Source organism: Lonchura striata, chromosome 28, assembly GCF_046129695.1.
Source record: "Lonchura striata isolate bLonStr1 chromosome 28, bLonStr1.mat, whole genome shotgun sequence".
NCBI lineage: Eukaryota > Metazoa > Chordata > Aves > Passeriformes > Estrildidae > Lonchura > Lonchura striata.
The window spans coordinates 3,569,210-3,587,938 of record NC_134630.1 but is presented as its reverse complement, the minus strand read 5'-3'; the positions used below and the strand labels follow the sequence as shown (position 1 = coordinate 3,587,938).

Genomic DNA, 18,729 nt, shown 5'->3' with positions numbered 1-18,729 from the left:
CCCCCAGAGACACTGGCTGTGATCTCTGGCCATGGAAAAGAGTTTTCAATCTTACAGGATCAATTACCAGCTCTGAGTGTTTGATATGAGTAATAATTAAGTGTGGCATGGGTGCAAAAGTAAAATTTTAGGATTCTAGATTAGGGGTTCAAAGGGGACAAGATGGAGGAAATTGGGTGTGTCTTGTCCTTTTTCTCCTTCTTCATGCCCTCCATGTTTCACTGTGGTGTTGGCATTTTTCTGTTGGTTCAGGCTGGGGACACACTGTCCAACATAGGTGACAGATATTGGCACGTTCTTGTCAATGCAGCCCAGGGAGTTTCTGGTATTTAATGTTTGTCACATCCCACTGAGGGCAGAGCCCCACACGCTGCCCTGCAGGACAGAGCTGGGCAGGGCAGCAGAACAAGTGAGAGATAAACAGAATAAACAACCTTGAAACAGCACAGACCAATTATGGCTTCTGCTTTGGCAGTGGGGCTGACAGACAGAGACTTTCTACAATCTCAGAATCATCAATACCTCAGATTCCGAGAGCTGGGAGCCAGTCTCTGCCTTTCAGGCTCTTTTAATACCACTGAAGGTGGAGGTTTTGCAGGGAATAGTGGGAACTCAGCACTGCAGCTGGAGCAGTGTGGGCAGGCAGAACCAACAGCCTTTGGTTTGCCTGGATCCCTGCACGAGCTCTGTGGGAGCTTCAAGCAGCAAATGAGATCAGTTCTGAGCACGTGGGCTCAGTTTTAAACTCACAGGAGTTTCAGCATTGCTGTCCCAAGTTCATCTGGGGCTTTTAACTCTGTATTTCAGAGGGAAAAACTGGATGTGGCTCCAGCTAGGCAGGACAGGACCTGCCTGCAAGCCAGGCACCAGATTTGCTGTGAACAAAAAAAAACCCCCAAAGCCTCACAAACAGCCCAAACAGCCCCATCATCCTCTTCTTCACCTCAAGAATGGAGGGAGTGGCTGACTGTGCAGGGAATGCTGGAGCTTGTAGAGGCCTGCGGAAATTCAGCTTCTCAAAGCAACTTTTGGGCCATTTTTGCTTGGTTGAGCTGGACTTTGCCCTGTCAGGAGTCCCAAAGTCAGGGCTGGCAGCCACACGTGGTGCAGAGAAGTGGGGAAATCCTTTCCCTCCCTCCTGCAGGCCTCCAAAGCCCAAGTGATGCTCAACCACCCCAAACCCACCAGTGTGGCAAGCACATTTCTCTCCCTCTCGGGATTTTTCATAGAGCTGCACAGAGAGAAATTAAAGAGAAAACAATTTCTATTTCTGCTCCTTGTTTTTCCCATGTGGAATGTGTTTGGAGAATTGTTTACCTGGGGTGAGTGCTTGGCTGGATTCTGGTGAGGATTGTTTGAGCCCGATGGCCAATCCAACCCACTTGGGGCTGGGCTCTCAGAGAGGATCACGAGTTGTGAGAGAGTTAGAGTCAGAGAAAGTAGTGTGTAGTCTTAGGATCCTCCTTTTATATAGTATATTAATGTATTTTAGCATAGTTATAATAAATAATTCAGCCTTCTGAATTGAGTCAGGCATCAGCATTTCTTCCCATTGGGTTCACCTGCATTTACAATACACCAGCTCAGGGAAGATGCTCCAGCAGCTCTCTCCTTGTGCCAAAACAACTCAATAAATCATTTCTGTTGCAAACAAGCCGAGGGCATGGTGTGGTTTGTGAACCAGCGGTGTCTTTTGAGGAGCTGCTTCTTTGGGGTTGGTTTGTAGGGAATAAAGGATTCTCACCTCTCCCATGACAGCAATTGGGGTCTCCCCTGTGGCCTGGGCCACTCGATGCTCCACCAGGTAGAACATGTACTCGTCGTAGAGCAGGCGGATCAGGTGGAAGGAGCCAAAGCTGGCAGCGCTGCGCAGGGTGAGGTCCCGGATCACCATGGAGCTGGGAATTGGGCAGGAAGCAGAAATTTGGGTTGAGTTTTACACCTGTGCTATGGCTGCTGTGAATTCTGGACCTTGGTGGGACTGTGGAACTCAGTGCTGTCTCTGCCTCTGACCCAAAAGTATCAAAACACTTTGAAGAAATTAATTTATGAGGCATCCTGTCCCCGTCCTGAAAGGATTCCAGAACCACAGTTATGAAGAATTTCATGGGAGTAAAGAACTCGGCCTTGGCTTTTCAAGGATCTCTTTACATGCCTCAAGGAGCTCTTTCTCATGCAGAAATACCCCCAAAATGAGAACGAAAATGTACCTGTAGAAGGACCACTTCAACAGGAACTGCCTGGCTGCCTTGGGGAAGCTGGGGCTGCCCTCGTGGTGCTTCAGCACTTGAGTGACCACGTTGTCCAGCCAGCTGGCCCACTGGTCCAGAGAGCTCTGCTGCTGCAGAGTCAGCTTGAAATCCTGCTCCAGCTTCTGTACCATGCCCTCCTCACACTGGCACACCCACGAGGCCTGCTCCTGCTCAGGAGGAAGGGTTCATGGTTACTCATACCCTGCTCCTGCTTGGAAGAAGGGCTCACAGCTACTCCTGCCCTGCCCTTGCTCAGGAGGAAGGGTTCATGGTTACTCCTGGCCTGGTCCTGCTTGGAAGAAAGGCTCACAGTTACTCAAGCCAGGCCTGCATGGTGTTGTATCCCAACCCAGGAGTTATTTTCTAGCAGGAAAGTGCTGCAAACCAGCTCTGAATCATGGCCCCTCTGATCTGTCTGGACCACAGCATTTTTAGAACTCCATAATTGTTGGCAGCACTTAGATTCTCTGCTGGAAAAGTGGTAAAGAATTGGAATGGGGTGCCCAGGGAAGTGGTGGAGTCACCACCCCTGGAAGTGTTCGAAAAATGAGTTTGGGACACGGTTTAGTGGGCATGGTGGGGTTCAGGTGAAGGTTGGACTGGATGGTATTGGAGGTTTTTTCCAGCTTTAATGATCTGTGAATATTACAGAAACTCCTTTTCCACAGTGGGGTGGAAAATTCACCTGGCAAAGCAACACCAAATCCATCACCTTGTTCACAGAATTCACAGAATCACTGGGTTGGAAGAGACCTCCAAGATCATCGAGTCCAACCCAGCCCCGACACCTCAAACAAACCCTGGCACCCAGTGCCACATCCAGGCTTTGTTAAACACATCCAGGGATGGTGACTCCACCACCTCCCTGGGCAGCCATTCCAGAACTTTATCACCCTTTCGTTATTATTTCTTTCTTTATTTCTATATTTACTTTATTTCTATATTTCACCCTTTCTTTCTTTATTTCTATATTAAAGGAACCTGAAGGGCAGAGACTGGCTCCCAGCAAAGCCCAGCTGTGGGAGGCTATCAACCCCTCAGGCTTTTCCTTCACTAAACCCTTGCAATATTCCTGTTCTCCAGGAGGAGGCTGATTCTTCCCAGCACAGAAGGATGAAGTGTCCTTCCACTCCCACTGAACTTTGCAGTTCCTCAAAGAAAAAACTTCTTCCTAATATCCAACCTATATTTCCCCTGGGGCAGCTTGAGGCTGTGTCCTCTGGTTCTGTCAGTTCCTGGAGAAAGAGCCCAACCCCACCTGAGCACAGCCACCCTTCAGGGAGTTGTAGAGAGTGATATGTGGGTCTCAGATTCAGTCAAAGAAAGAAACTGAGAGTTTCTAGCCAGGCAAAAAGCCTGGGAAAGTGCTGGGAAAGAATGTAAATAATTATTTATCTCTCTTGTTTTTCACACTGTTTATAGTTAAGTTCCATCACTGTACGTCAAGCACTCTGCACCAATGCTGTGGGTTATTTTCACTTCAGAACCAATGGATTTGATCCTTGCAAAGCTCTGTATAAAAGAGCAGTGTATTTTTAATAATCAGAGTTTTACTGTTACAGCCTTCTGAGTCAGTCTCTTCATTCCCTGCCTCGACAGCGACAGTGATAAGGTCACCTCTGAGTCTTTTCTTCCCCAGCTCCTTCAGTGGGTTCCAGCACTGGGGACTGAGCAGGGCTAGCAGCAGAGGGGCTGGCTGTGGAGCCCCAGCCGTGGGGCAGGTGAGGAGCAGGGCAGCCCGTGGCTTACCTGCACGTTGGCAAAGTCCACGCGGTTGAGGTCGCTGAGCATCTGGTTGATCTGGGACGTGTTCTGCAGCACGGCGCGCGCCGCCTGTGCCAGGTGGTTCAGGGACGTGTACCTGCGCAGGGTCTGGGCAAAGGCACTCACCACCCCCACCTGCAACACAGCACAGGGGCTGCAGGGCATGCACTGCTGCCTGCCCAGCCCTGCACACGCCAGCACGGGCAGCGCCGCAGCCACCAGCCATGGAAGGGCTCAAAAAACCTGTGGGCACAGCTCAGTGGTGGTCTGTGCAGTGCTGGGACTCAAAGCATCCTAAAGGTCATCTCCAACCTCATCCTTGTGCCAGGCACAGGTGGTTGTAAAACATGTTGAGGGCACAGTGTGGTTTGTGAACCAATGGTGTCTCTTTAGGTGGTGCTCAGTTTGGGTTGGTTTGTAGGGAATAAAGCAGTCACCAGCCATGGAAGGGTTCAAAAAACGTGTGGGCACAGCTCAGGGACACGGTTCAGTGGTGGTCTGGGCAGTGTTGGGACTCAAATCACCCTAAAGGTTATTTCCAACCTAATCCTTGTGCCAGGTACTTGGAACACTCCATCAATCCTTAGGCACAGGTGGTTGTAAAACATGTTGAGGGCACAGTGTGGTTTGTGAATTGGGTTGGTTTGTAGGGAATAAAGTATTCTGACACCGCAGTCACCAGCCATGGAAGGGCTCAAAAAACGTGTGGGCACAGCTTGGGGACATGGTTTAGTGGTGGCCTGGGCAGTGCTTGAAATGCAGATGAAAAATTAAACTCTACAATTCTAATAAAGATTTGTAGGGAATGGATATCTTTATTTACAGCGCTGTGGACGTATGTCAGGATTCATTGCTTTTTAATGTATATGCACACCTTTGAGAACTCTCGATCCTTTTTTATGACTTTTACTAATTTTTATATGCATTTATATGCAATTTCACAATAGGTTAATGCATATTCATTGTGCTGATTTCACATTACACTTACAGCTAGGTACACTTGTACTCAGTTTTTGTTAGAAAGTACAGAAATTACTCTTGGGTTACTCTGCCCTGTCTGTTTTAAAGTCTAAGGAGTCTTTCTTATCTCTTATCTTTTAGTGTGGAAATTTGCATTCTTTTTCGTTAGCTGGGGTAGTTTTGCTAAGGCTGCAGTCACTAGACTAAACAGCATATTTTGCAAGCTTAAAGTAGCACATTTTACTTAAATCTAAATAGATTTCTACCCTATTAAATTTTCACTCTGTCTCATGCTGGGACTCAAATCCTCTTGAAGGTCATTTCCAACCTCATCGTTGTGCCAGGTACTTGGAACAACTCAATCCTTAGGCACAGGTGGTTGTAAAACATGTTGAGGGCACAGTGTGGTTTGTGAATGAATGGTGACTCTTTAGGTGCTGCTCAGTTTGGGTTGGTTTGTAGGGAATAAAGGATTCTGACCTCGCCCATCACATCTCCCTAGTTGTCTGGGCCACACAATGCTCCACCAGGCAGAAATGCAGTGGAAGGACCCAAACCTAAATCATTCTATGATTCTATTATTTATTCTCTTTCAGCTACCAGGTTTTCACACTCTGCCTCCAGCAGAGACCAGCAAGGTGGGAAGAGGCAGCAAGAATCCCTGGGTTTAGGAGAGCAGGAGCCTTGGGGCAATGCCACTCACTCCTGTGCTTTCCAGGAGGGCAGCCTCACTCCAGGGCAGAGATAACAGGGAATGGTCCTGGCCCCGAGGCTGCCAGAGCTCCAGGAGCTCTCAGGGCTGCTCAGGGTGGGGATGTTGGGGTGTCTGTGCAGGGACAGGGGTTTGTGATGATCCCTGTGGGTCCCTTCCAGCTCAGGATATTCTCTGGCTCTATGATCTTCTGCCATAAATCTTTACCTGCAATTTCAGGACACAGGAAAGGCTCCATGAGTTGTCTGACCACTCAAAATCTATTCATGAAAGCATACAACAACTGGAGCTTCTGGCACAAAGGAACTGCCCCACCTGTCCTCCCACTCCTGGCTGATTTTGGTTCACACTCAACCATTGCACTGTGCCAGGTGAAAAAACCCCAGCAGGAATTTCTGCAAGATGCAGACACACACTGGGCCCGTCTCTGCTCACCTTGGTCTGCACGACCTGGGGGGGGAATTCACTCATGGCATTCATCAGCCACCCTTCCAAGCTCTTGGCAAAGTTCCGGATCGCCTGGGTCAGCGTGCCTGCAAGTCAGAAAGGCTGGGCTGTGCCATTTTTGGCTACCATCTCCTAGCTTAGGACTGCTGGGAAAGCTGAGATGGCAACTCAGCAGCAAGGAAATCAGCTGGGTTGATGCACCCAAATTATTCTTTCATGTTATTACTCAAACTCTTATTATTTTTTTTCTTTTCCATTTCTCTTATTTATTCTTATTCTTATTCTTATTCTTATTCTTATTCTTATTCTTATTCTTATTCTTATTCTTACTCTTACTCTTATTCTTATCCTTATCTTACTCTTATCCTTATGACAATTTGACTTAATGTTCTTAAAGGTATTTTCCAACCTAAACATTTCTGGTTTTTTTATTATTTTTATTTTCTTTTGTCCTTTTCTTATTCATGGTCCTTCTGAGCATTTTTCAAGCATTGAAATTCACTCTTCAAAGACACCCTTGTGCCCCAGCTTGTGACAACCCTCAGAGGGACATTTGGGAATAGCAAATCAGAGAGAAAATCAAATCCTCAATACCCCATTATTAATCTCCCAAAAACCTGACTCCTAATTTCCAGGAGTGCAGTCAGGGACAGGATGGTCCTGTGCAAACAAAGACCTTCAAGGAGCCACATCCCAAAGAGTTCCAATATCCAAACTCCTGGCCAAAGTCAGGAGATTTAAAATTTAAAAGGGAGGGGATTTCTCAGGGGGTACAAAATATCCCCCCAGAGCAATGCTGCAGGAGGAACACTGCTGTTGCCTTTTTATTTTACCCAGAACACCTCCAAGTGGGTTTTTACAGTGGAAATCTTTGTGGAACTGGTAGCCAGGGTGAGATCAGACTCAGCTGGGGCTGGGGGTACTCACTGGGCACTGGCCTGAGCACGTCAGGGATGAGGATCTCCACCAGGGCCTGGTACAAGATGTGGTCACAGCTCCTCATCCACTTGAGGATGGGCTCATACTTGCACAGGGTGATCAGTTTGTCCTTTGGGAGGGTCCCTTCAGGTTCCTCTTCACTGCAGGAGGAGGAGGAAGGAGACAGAGTTAGCAGCAGGTTTGCCTTGCGTGCTTTCCCCCCTCCCTCTGCATTGCTAACCCCAGTTTTCAGCAGGAAAAAACATGCTGGTGTGCCTTGCAAAAGGAAATGTTTGACTGCTCATACAGGTCTTGTCTCTGCTAGCATCTCCCTGTCCTTGGGGCCAGAGCTTGGAGCAGTTTTCCCTCAAATCCACACTCCTGCTGCTTGGCCTGCCTTCCCCTTGTCCCTTCTGAGCTTCACTGCCTCTCACAGCCCTGTTCACGTGGGAGCTGAGCTCCAGCTCAGCCAGCAAAGGCTCAGCTGGATCCTCCTGCCAGCCCCAGCTGTCCCCAAACCTTCCCACCCCTCTGCTCTCGACCTCCTGAGCCACAGCACTGGGGACAAAAACTCTGCAGCCACTGTAGGGGCAGATGAGCTGATCCTGAGATGTTTTCAAGGTGTTTAACCCCTCCAAACACTGAACATTTTCAGAAGGAAGGAGACTGAATGTGTGGTTGAGAACAGAACATATTATCTGTAACTGACTGGGGTCAATCCAGCTTCCATTATTTTCATTTTGTAGATGTATAAAGGCACAAGACATTTGTTACACAGCAAGCAGAAAGAGCTGAAACCTGAATTCACTGCCAGAGCATCACAGCAGAGCTGCTCACCCACACATTATGCTGGGAATTGGGAATTTGGAAGGGTCTTTCCCCCCATCAGAATCATTAAAGCCAAGCCCTGGACATACTCTAAAGGAGCCTCAGCCTGCAGAATTTTAGTGGTGAACTCCCTGGGCATAACTCCTGGAAAATCTCACCTGGAGAAACAGGTCAGGGAACCTGCTGTGAAGTGCATCCATCTTCTCATGCTTTCAGTGTGCCACCTCCCTAATATTTGGGGTTTGTACTTATATTTATATATTCAGAAGGGGAGGGAGTGTGTTATTTACTCTCTGGGTTAGTGGCAGAGGTGTAAGAGCTCTGTACAAAATCTGCCTCCAGTTTCCCCTGTGTACCTAGAAACAGCTCTTGGGGTGTTGCAATCTGCCTGGGAGCAGTTCCCTCAAAAAAATGAAATTTTAAACCAAGCAAACACAGCTGCAGTGACTCCTTGCAGGAAAATATCCCCTGGGCAACATCTAAAGGACCATATTCTACTGATTTTTGAGAGAGTTTCCCTTATTACTCAATGTTTTACCATTTTTCTTCTGAATAGAAAATATTCATCTTTATAACCTCAGTAAGAGTGGACAGATTTGTGATAGATTTTAAGAAGAAACCTTCACTTTTTCAGTTTTCTCTGTTTTCACTTATTTCCATTCCTCTGGCAGCGGCTCCCAATGCATAAAGAATGAGGAAGAGGCACAGCAACGAGCCAGGCAGGAGTGAAAAGATTAAAGCAGCTTTATTTGCAATGATCTGCCTCAAAACACAAGGCACTGACAGGTCTGGGCAGCCAGGCAAGGCAGAGAGTCAGTCTGGATATCCCTAAAAACTCAGAGAGTCCCTAAAATCTGAGCAGGGAATCATCACCCCTGCTCCTGAGCCCTGGGGAAAGCTGGATCCCCTCTGCTGCAGGAGGGGCAAGGGACAGGGATGAGAGGAATCAGCCTCAAGACACCCCAGGGGAGGTTTAGACTGGATATGAGGGAAAATTTCTTCACATCAGGCATTGGAGCAGGATGTGCAGGACAGTGGTGGAGTCACCATCCCTGGAAGTGTCCAAAAAGGTGTGGATGTGGCACGTGGGGATGTGGCTGAGTGGTGACCATGGCAGTGCTGGGCTGATGGACAGACTCACAGAACTCACAGAATGACCAGGTTGGAAAAGCCTTAAAGATCATCGAGTCCAACCCATGCCCCAACACCTCAAGATCTGATGATCTTGGAGGGCTTTTCCAACCTCAGTGACCCCACAATTCTCTAATCAGAGCAGACCCTCCCCCAGAGCTCTGAACTTTGCATTTCAATATTAAACACTTCCAACTCTCTCTGTCGTGGCTCTGCAGAAAATGGTCCCAAATTCTCTCCCAAAAAGCCTAAAAACACTTCATGCATCTTAAGAAGAGATGTGTGAGCAAGCAGTGGAGTACCTGGAAGGCAGAGCAGTGGGGCCATCACTAGGGGGTGCCTTGGGACTCCAGAAGGATTGCCACAGCTTCTCGATGTAGTGGAACTGGAGGTGCATCACCACATCCAAAGTGGCCTGACAGCAAAGAACACCTCGGGGTGAGCACTCAGCTGGAGTGCTGCCATTCACAGTAAATAATTTACATGAAAAACAACAGAACTGGCACTGCTGTGGTAACCAGCTTAACATAAAACAGGTCACACAGTGGAAAAATAATCAGTATTTGGGTTGTAATTCCTGGCAAATGAAGCATTCCCAGCTTTTTCTAAGGGTGGGATATGAGCTGGTCACTTGAGTGATGTCCCATGTCAGTTAATAAATCAATGACAAATAATGCCCAAAGAATATTGCACACAATCACCTCACAGTGCCTCCTGTAGAGAACCTGCAGGGTTTTCACGTCGTTCAAGGTGAAACCTTCTTGTAAGAGGACATTACTGAGATCAGGGGCTGGGAACTCAGGAAAGACATGGGTTACATCTGGGAAAAGAAATTGGGAAAGATGGTGAGGGTTTGGAAAGCTCAAAGTACAAGGTGCTGCTGTCACTGGAGGCTCTTTCCTGTTCCAGCTGGGATGAGACAGGAAAAATGAGATAATTTAGTCCTTTTCCCTGATTTATACCGAGAAAAAGCAAACACCCACAGCCCAGTGGATTCAGTGAGGAAAGGAAAATATTTCCTTTCAGTTTGTAATAAAAGAAATAAGTAAACATTATCCTCATCTACCATCCATTAGAATTTCCCTGAAAATGTCTCTCTGCTATTTAAGGAGTACAATGGGGAATAGAATTGGGCAGCAGAGGTGTCAGGAGCTGGGATTTGTGATGGAGACACAGATCCAGGAGCAGCAAATCCAAAAGGAGAAGCTCAATGTGGATCATTTGCACCCAGATCCCCATTGCAGCCTCTGCAAGGAAGGGAATTGCCTCCCCCTCTGGCCAGGACCTCTGCTCTTCCATGGAATTTAAATAAAACCAGATGGATTAAAAACATACTATGAGGGACCCAACAGACCCCTGAGCTCGAGGAAAAAGCCTTCCTGGGGAGACAGGAGTCAGCAGATAAACTCAGCAAGTGTGACACTACAAAAACCTATAGAACACATCCTATATATAAAATATATATAGGTGAAAAAAAAAGAAAATGCTGTAGATTTATTAGGAAAGCCCAAAAGTCAAAACTTGCTGGATAAAATCTTCCCCTTAAAGCCCAAATCCCTGATGTGGAATAATTGATCAGCAAAGGAGTTCTCACCTATGAACTGCTGGTGGTGCTGGCACTGAGCAGCCACTGACTGCTCGGGTGTGGTGTGGGGGTTGCTGTTGGAGGCACTCTCTGCCATCCCATCCATCTTCTGGGCTGCTCTGTACCTAAATTCCATCAGAATTAGGATGGATTAGATCCACACAGACAGGAGAAAACACTTAAATGTTATTTAGAACACAGATCTGTGAGCTCATGGAGTGGTTGGTACATTCAAGGCAAACATGTTGGTCATTTATACTGTGGACTCAAATGGAGGAGAAATGAGAAGCTCCTTTAGAAATGCTCCCCCAAGACAGAATTAAAGGGGCTAAGAAGTTTGGTGACACCAAAAAATCAAAAAAGAGAAGCAGAGCTGCAGTGGGTTCCGGGGCAGACTCTGTCTCAAGCACTGACTTTTGCATTTACTTTCTGTTTGGGAGCTGAAGAAATAAATTCTGCTCCTTCTGCACTTCAGCAACAACCAGAAGTGTCCGTGCTTGCAGGAGGCAATTCCAAATCCTTTTCTACACTGGGTTTTATCTTTAAAATTACTCAGGCACAAGACTAATCATGACACTATTTAACTTGCATTTTGCATAGAAAAACATCCAAAACCCCAAAATCTACTCAAATACAGCACAAGCTCACCGGTCCTTCACACTGATTTGGCACCAGCATCTCCATAACTGAGATCCTAAAACATTTTGGCTGCAGGGAAGCTGTGAAAGGTGGCACACAGGGTGGAACGTGCCACTGGCAAGGAGAATAGGCAGATAAATCTCATTCCATGGAATTCCAGAAGAGTTTGGGTTGGAAAAGTCCTTTTAAGGCCATCTGGTCCAACCCCCTGCAGTGAGCAGGGACATCTTCCACTAAAGCAGGTTGCTCCAAGTCTCATCCAACTTGGCCTTGCAGATTTCCAGGGATGGGGCATTACCTGGGATGGATTTTGGACCCTTCCAGAGCTCGGCTCTGGTTCTTCAGCAAGCTTTTCTGACCCTGAGATGGGGCAACTGAGAGGCATTTTAACAACTTTTATTCCATTTTCAGTCTCATGTGAAGGGTGAGACAATACAGGTGTTGTAATTCACACCATCACAATCAGAAGTTAACTATTTCCTAATTACAATACATTATACATGTTTCCTGGCCTATCAGCTTTAGCCACATCATACTGTAGATGCCTTAAAGCCAATCATCTAAAATTATTCTTTGTGGGTCCTACTACAGTGAATCTTTCACAGTTCTATTTCTCCAAAGTATCCAGTCTGATTTGCAAAACCACTCTTTGAAATTTGTGTCTATTTCCATTTCTCTCTCAACAGTCTGTCCTATCCCATGGCATTTCTAAGTCAGTATTTCTGATCTCAAGGTTTGCATACAGATGCACACTGTGTGAGCCTTCTGTCAAGACTTTGAGAATTCCCTACAAATCCATTTCCCAAATTTCCCACTCTCTCTTGAAGGGAAAAACTTCTTTGATGGTTTTGTTAATCCATTGTTGTGTACAGTGAAGTATCCAAGGTGCTATCACTAACATTGTCACTATAACAATGTATATAACAATGTATATAAACTTATAACACTGTAACAATGAATATAAACTTATACCAATGCATATAAACTTATTTTGTAGTTTTTTTCAGCTAAGGTGCAAAACTCTATCTTTTAAACAAGTTGTTTAACTACAATCTGTCACCTGTTTTAATTTGATTTGTCGAATCTCTCAATTTTTTCACCTGGTTTGAACTTCCCAAGTGGAGCCAAATCCCAGGGACCTGCTGAGTGTTTTGGGAATGGTCTGGGGGCACTACCTTTGCTTCTGGTGGATGGGCTGCTGCCTCATGGCCATGTACTGCGTGTCCTCCTGCAGGCGGTTCAGCGGCGACTCCGGCTTCAGGCGGATCCCGTAGTAGTGATATTTGGAATTTCCCCTGGAAATATCAACTCAGTCACTGACAAAGGCATTGTGGCCCTGGTTGCTTGGTCAACACACCCCACTTCGTGCAGCACACGGCTGCCAAGCTCTGTTTGAGTGGCTGAAGGGATGAATTTGATGCCTCAGGTTGGAGCTTTTCTGTTTCAGGTTCTGTGCTGCTTTAGTGGGTGGGTCTGGGCTTCACATGAGGGGATGCTGAGCTCTCTGCACAGAGCAGGGAGACAAAACAATTCCTGCTCCAGCTGGGCACCAAGGACAAATGATCCAAATCTCAGCCCAAGAGCACAAACAACGTGGAATGAAGAGAGAAAAACAAGGATGGGACTTCATGCTTTAGCTGGAATTGGACAATGAACTCCAATGTGCAAATGGAGCAGAACTGATCAAAGTGAGAGGCCCCGTGAGCAGTTGTGCATTTTGGGACCATTTTGGTTCATTTTGGGTGCAGCCCTGGCTGGGCTCTTGTGCTGCCCAAGGTGGATCTATTGAGGCCTTTTAATAAATCCCTGCTTTATTCTTTAGCTCTGTCCATCCTCTGTTCTAGGTCAGCCTTCCCAAGGCATCAAACCACTGAAATGCCACCATCCCCTAGAAAATTTAAGCCCACATGGGGCCAAGTGCAGTGGCATCCACACTTAAACCTGGCCAGGCTTGTTCCATGCAGCCCATGGTGCCTGGGGAAGAGAGGAGGGAAGTGCTACAATAAAAAGTGTTATTAAACAGAGTGACTGTAAGACCACAGGGGACACTTTGCTATTTGTTGAGGGTTTAGGGATTTGTTTTTTCCACAAAAGCAAGTGTCCATCTTTATCCAGACTTGGATAAAACTGACTGAATGTCCCTCTATGAAAAGAAAAATGTCTTTCTGTTGCCAGCACTTCTGCAGCAACAGCACCAAGCTTTGATGTGGTTTTGTCCTTGGAGCTGCTCATTTCTGTAGGTTTTGTAAAAAATGAAAGCTTTTAGCCACAGGAAGCTGGAATTCTTTCTCTTTTGCTACTGTGGTGTTCCTTAGGAGGGTGTGATCCCACCACATTAGAGAGAGATGTGTCAGCTGAAGTTTTTCCACCAAACTGGAATTTTTTGGTCCCAGTGGGAGCGAGGACAGTTCTGCAGCCATGAACACGTGGTGACAGCATGTCCAACTTGGCTTCAGCCCATTTGTCACCAAAAATGGGTGAATTGAGTCCTCAGAGGGAGAAGAAACCAAGCCAGGGAAGCACCAACAGCATCTCCAGAGCACAGAGTAGGGATGCTTAAAATTCCTCTGCTGTGTCACTAAAACTGGGACTGGAGGCACCTTAAATCCAAGGATGCTTCCCATTGGAAAATTAAAGAAATGTAAGAGGAGTATTTATCAAATTTGGTTTACTTTTGGGGGGAATTTGCTCTTTTCAAGGTCCCAGTTGAATTGTTGGGTCTTTGTCACTGCACCAAAGGATTTTACACACACCCCATATTCAGCCCTGTCCCAAGTGATTTAGGTGCCTGCAAATTAAATAACAGCCACCTTTATAACCTAAAATTACAATGAGTAAGAAAATAATGGGGGTCAGCTCTTTCTACAGTAATTGAGGTTCACTGTCACTTTCCCAGCCTGCACATTTCCAATTTTCAGTGTGGCTTTTTTTTCCCCTCACTTGTTTATTCTTTAATCCTTGATGGGATTAAAGAATTTCTCTCCTCCAAAAAAAATTACTTCAGAGCTCTTGCGTTTGACCCAATAGAGAGAAATCCAATATTCCCCTGCTCTTCCTACAACTGTTATCTCCACGTTCCAGATGTGGAATGCCCTTGTCACATCTAGTTTTGTTCTCATTTAAAAGCCCAGATATTTAAGCTTGAATTTTATTATAAAATCTTCAACAATCAGAGCAGTGACTGTTTTACAAGCGATATATTACTCACTTCTTAAATATTCTAAGCTGGGATAAAGTTCACACTCAGCTGTGCTCCCTTGAAGGACATGTCTGGAATTACAGGAGTTTATTTTCTCATGTTACACTTTTCTTGTAACATCTTACAGATCTTTGACAGTTTTGAAGATAAAACCCTCTTGCAAGATACCCTAATCCTTTGAGTATCTCAGAAATAAACCATTTAATAACTTTACACCTTGTCTGCATCAAAGCTGTGGGCACAGGGTCTGTCATGGGGGATCTTGTGATGGGGGCACAGGGAGAAATTGCTTCAGTGACCCAGAATTTTGGGCTCTGCAGTGGAAATTGTGAGGATGAGTCACCTCATGTTTGTCAGACAATACAGAATCCCAGAATGTCCTGATTAGAAGAGATCACAGTGGTCAGTGAGGCCCTGCACAGCCACCCCAACAATCCCACCCTGGGAGCGCTGTCCAAACGCTCCTGCAGCTCTGGCAGCCTCGGGACCATTCCCTGGGGAGCCTGGGCAGTGCCAGCACCCTCGGGGGGAAGAACCTTTCCCTGAGCTCCATGCCAACTCCCTGACACATCTCCTTGGTGTAATGAGATCCTCATGAGATGAGAACCACTTTAGCTTCACATAAAATTTTCCCACCGGATCGAGGTCGGTTGTTCCCGTCGATCCCAGAATGTAAAAGGGTTTTAAAATCATGGGGATTTAGGGTTAAAAGGAAAATTAAGCTTAGTAGGCCCTGGAAAAATAAACACCCTAAGCACATGAAGAACTTGTACTTGGTAGAACTGCACCTGTGTAGCTAGTACATGATAGAAGATATAATTGTTAGATGTGATGATTGGTTAGTAATTAAATATAATTATTGTTTAATCATAAGAACAATCATGAGAAACTGTGGTCAGGGGCCTAAGAAAGATCACGAGAAGCTCATGTCAATGTATACAATAAAACAATATAAGTTTATGTTACAGTGAGCTCATGGGCACTCTATTTCCCCTTCCCCGGGACCCTGTGGCTCTGATCAGATAACCCTGGACCCTCCTTCCTGCCCCAACAGGGTGGGCAGAGAGCCAGGGAAGCCCACCCTGTCCAAAGTCTGTACAGACCCCTGACATTTCCTGTTTGTGCTCTTTTGCCTCGCTCTCCCCATGGACATCACAGAATAAAGAGAGCTGAGCCAACATATATCAGGGTAAGAGCCTCTTTTGGGAATCTTTGCCATCTCCTGATATTCCTCCCCTCACAGCCTCGGACCTCTGGGCTAGCCTGATATTTAGTGGGCTGTACGAGAGGGGGAATGTCAAGTTTAATAATTAATATGTAAGTTATATAAGGATAGAATACAAAATATGTTCAGCTCAAAAGCTGTGTCCGAGTCAGATTTGGGGCTATACCCCTGATTCCCAGAGCTCTCAATAAAAGCACCTGCATGGAATCACATCCCGTGATTATTTGTGTTCCTGAACGCTGACAAGAAGAGAAACACCTGAACCTCCCAAAGACCTTCAGCAGGTTCTGAGTGCACTAAAAATGCTGCAGGTGGGTTGCTTTTTGGTTTTTTGAAGTGCAGCTTGCCACCAACCTGGTGCCCAGGCGCCGAGTCCTCAGCCCCATGAAGACGGAGCGGATGAGTTTGCCGAAGGAGGCGGCGTTGACGGGGTCCAGCTTGTGCTCCTGGCAGTGCCTCAGGTAATGGTTGTACAGGGAGCTCCGGGGCAGGCTCACTCCTTCTGCTGTCTCGTAGTTATCCAGCAGCCACTGCAGCTTCAGCCAGGGAAAAAATAAAGAACACGCAAGTCTAAAAAAGGGATGGGATGTCAGCAGAGTCGGCGTTTTAAAAGGTCCGGATGGAGAAGTTCAAGAGAACTGGATAATTAATTGATGTAAGTTAATTCGTATAATTTGTCATTTATAGTATTTTATAAGGTGGCAAAAGGCAGTTTATAGGATGGAAAAAGCACCCGGCACAAACAAAACCAGTCAGATTTTTCATTAAAACACAGTTCTGCTGTCACCTCAGTGTCCACCTCGGGTTCAGATGAATTCCTGCAGAACCAAAATAAAGCTGTAAAAATACACATTTTCCAAGGAAAAGAGATCTTGAGATACTGCCTAAGAGAAATAAATTTTAGGGGAAGAAAATTGATGCAAGGTCTTTATTAATTGGAAGACTGGCCTGCAATGGCTCCCTTAACAATAAAATTAATGGTTGCCAAAGCAACCTTCAAAATCTGAGGGAATTCATCTACTTTGCAAAATTTACTGTCTGAACTTCTGACATGGCTGTTGATTAAAATTTGCAATTAATATAAATTATTTATACCGAGATACTCTGAAAGGGCAGGTCCAGCACATGGTGTCAGCACAGGAATTCAAATGCAAAGCCCCCAATAATCTCCTTTAATTGACTAAATGACTTCAGCATCAATCAAATGAGTGTTGTAATAATTGAATTTTGGAAGGAACTGGATGTACACGCAGACTAATATCAACAGGGTGGGTAAGAGCCCTTTCACTGTCATGAGGGATGTCTGGGATTAATAGTTTGCAGGATTCTCTCTCCCTCCAGATCTCCTGCACCAGAACCAGCTGCATTCCCAGCAGATCAGGGCAAAACAGATTTTGGATTGTGGAAGCCAAATATCAGCCACAGCATCTCCATACAACTGAGAGTCCAAGCAATTATGGGACCTGAGCATGGATTTAGCCCAGAAATCAGTGGGATTTGCCAAAGCCCACGGGTCTGCACCCAAACCCTCTCATTCCCACCACCACTCTCTTTTCTCCCATTTCCTCTTGGTGACACTCCAAGGTCCCAGTTCACCACAAGGCTGGAGGTTCACACCAATAATTCTCTGAAAGACACCCTGAGCTGTGTGATGGCATCTCGGGCACCTCTCTGGTGTCCCACCCTGCTCTCACACGGAGCCTTGCAGCCCCTCAGGGTGAGCTCTGTGGGTCTCCTCCACACGCCCACACTTCAACTGCTGCTGCACAAAGTCAGCTGGATCCAACACTTTAAACCCTACAACTAAAACTATTCCATTCAGCCTGGAGAGGAGAAGCTCCAGGGAGAGCTCAGAGCCCCTGGCAGGGCCTGAAGGGGCTCCAGGAGAGCTGGAGAGGGACTGCGGACAAGGCCTGGAGGGACAGGACACAGGGAATGGCTTCCCAGTGTGAAAGGGGAGAATTTTGTGGGATATTTGGAAGGAATTGTGGGTGGGGAAGGCCTGGAGTGGAATTCCCAGAGCAGCTGTGGCTGCCCCTGGATCCCTGGCAGTGCCCAAGGCCAGGCTGGACAGGGCTGGGAGCAGCCTGGGACAGAGGAAGGTGTCCCTGCCATGGCATGGGCTGGGCTTTGAGGTTCTTCCAACCCAACCCATTCCATGATTTGTCAGCTGGAGCTGATCCAAATCCAACCACAAATTCCTGTGGCTGCATCCATCAGCTCTGGCAGGAAGAAAAACCTCCTGGCCACTTGTCCCTCTGTGCTGCTTTTGAGGAGCCTCTTCTCCTCCTCCCAGCTTCCCCCAGCTCCACACGGCCCAGGACGATCCTTGAGGTGATCTCCAAACCCCACAGCTCCAAGAGATGCTTCGTTAATAATCCATAATGACCCTTCCTGCTCCCACCTGCAGCACAGACACCCCTGGAAGCCCCAAAAAATCTTCCTGTGGCGCTGAGCCTCCTCCAGCCATTCTGTTCCCTCTAACAAAAGTGGACCCCAGTTTTTGTTTTTGTTTTTTTTTGCCATAAAACACCAGCAGGAATTCACTTTTTGAGTTGTCCACATTTATGCTAATTTTGGCCCATCCCCTATGTTTAAGAGATTATTGCTTAAGATCCTTTCAAATTTTTAAAGCAGGTATTTTATTTAGCCTATGGAAGATAGTGAATGTGCATCAGCTATTTATCTCCTAAATCTTAAGCCTTAAGCCTTAAAAAAAATATAAAAGCTGTATATTACGATGGAAAATCCAGATACAGATAAACCCTCTCATTTCAATTTGATCCTGAGCATTTTTATTCTAATCTCTGATATTTCTAGAAGATTCCCTTCATCTCCCAGCTTCCTTTTCCTGCAAATGTCTTTTTATATTCCCTCAAACACTGCAGAGTTTCACAATATGAACTCCCACTATTGAATTAGAAATTTATTATGAACAACACAAAAGAGCTTGAAACAGAGATCTGTCAAAATTGAAATAATTTTCCAAATGTGATTTTTGTTCTTCCTTCACAACTAATAACACACTGGGCAGTTAAAATGAAAAAATTAAAAACTCTTTCCATTTGA

General features: G+C 46.2%; 1 protein-coding gene across 1 annotated transcript in view; it reads right to left on the bottom strand.

The window, feature by feature from the left end:
- Positions 1-18,729, bottom strand: part of RFX2 (regulatory factor X2) — a 74,078-nt gene that overhangs the window by 1,419 nt on the left and 53,930 nt on the right. Inside the window, exons 7-16 of the mRNA XM_021544296.3 lie at positions 16,015-16,196; positions 12,412-12,531; positions 10,607-10,722; positions 9,714-9,832; positions 9,315-9,427; positions 7,063-7,214; positions 6,124-6,221; positions 4,002-4,151; positions 2,211-2,419; positions 1,745-1,898 (exon numbers count right to left, since the gene is read on the bottom strand). Coding sequence (XP_021399971.2) covers positions 1,745-1,898; positions 2,211-2,419; positions 4,002-4,151; positions 6,124-6,221; positions 7,063-7,214; positions 9,315-9,427; positions 9,714-9,832; positions 10,607-10,722; positions 12,412-12,531; positions 16,015-16,196 — 1,413 coding nt within the window. The remainder of the gene's footprint in view (positions 1-1,744; positions 1,899-2,210; positions 2,420-4,001; positions 4,152-6,123; positions 6,222-7,062; positions 7,215-9,314; positions 9,428-9,713; positions 9,833-10,606; positions 10,723-12,411; positions 12,532-16,014; positions 16,197-18,729) is intronic.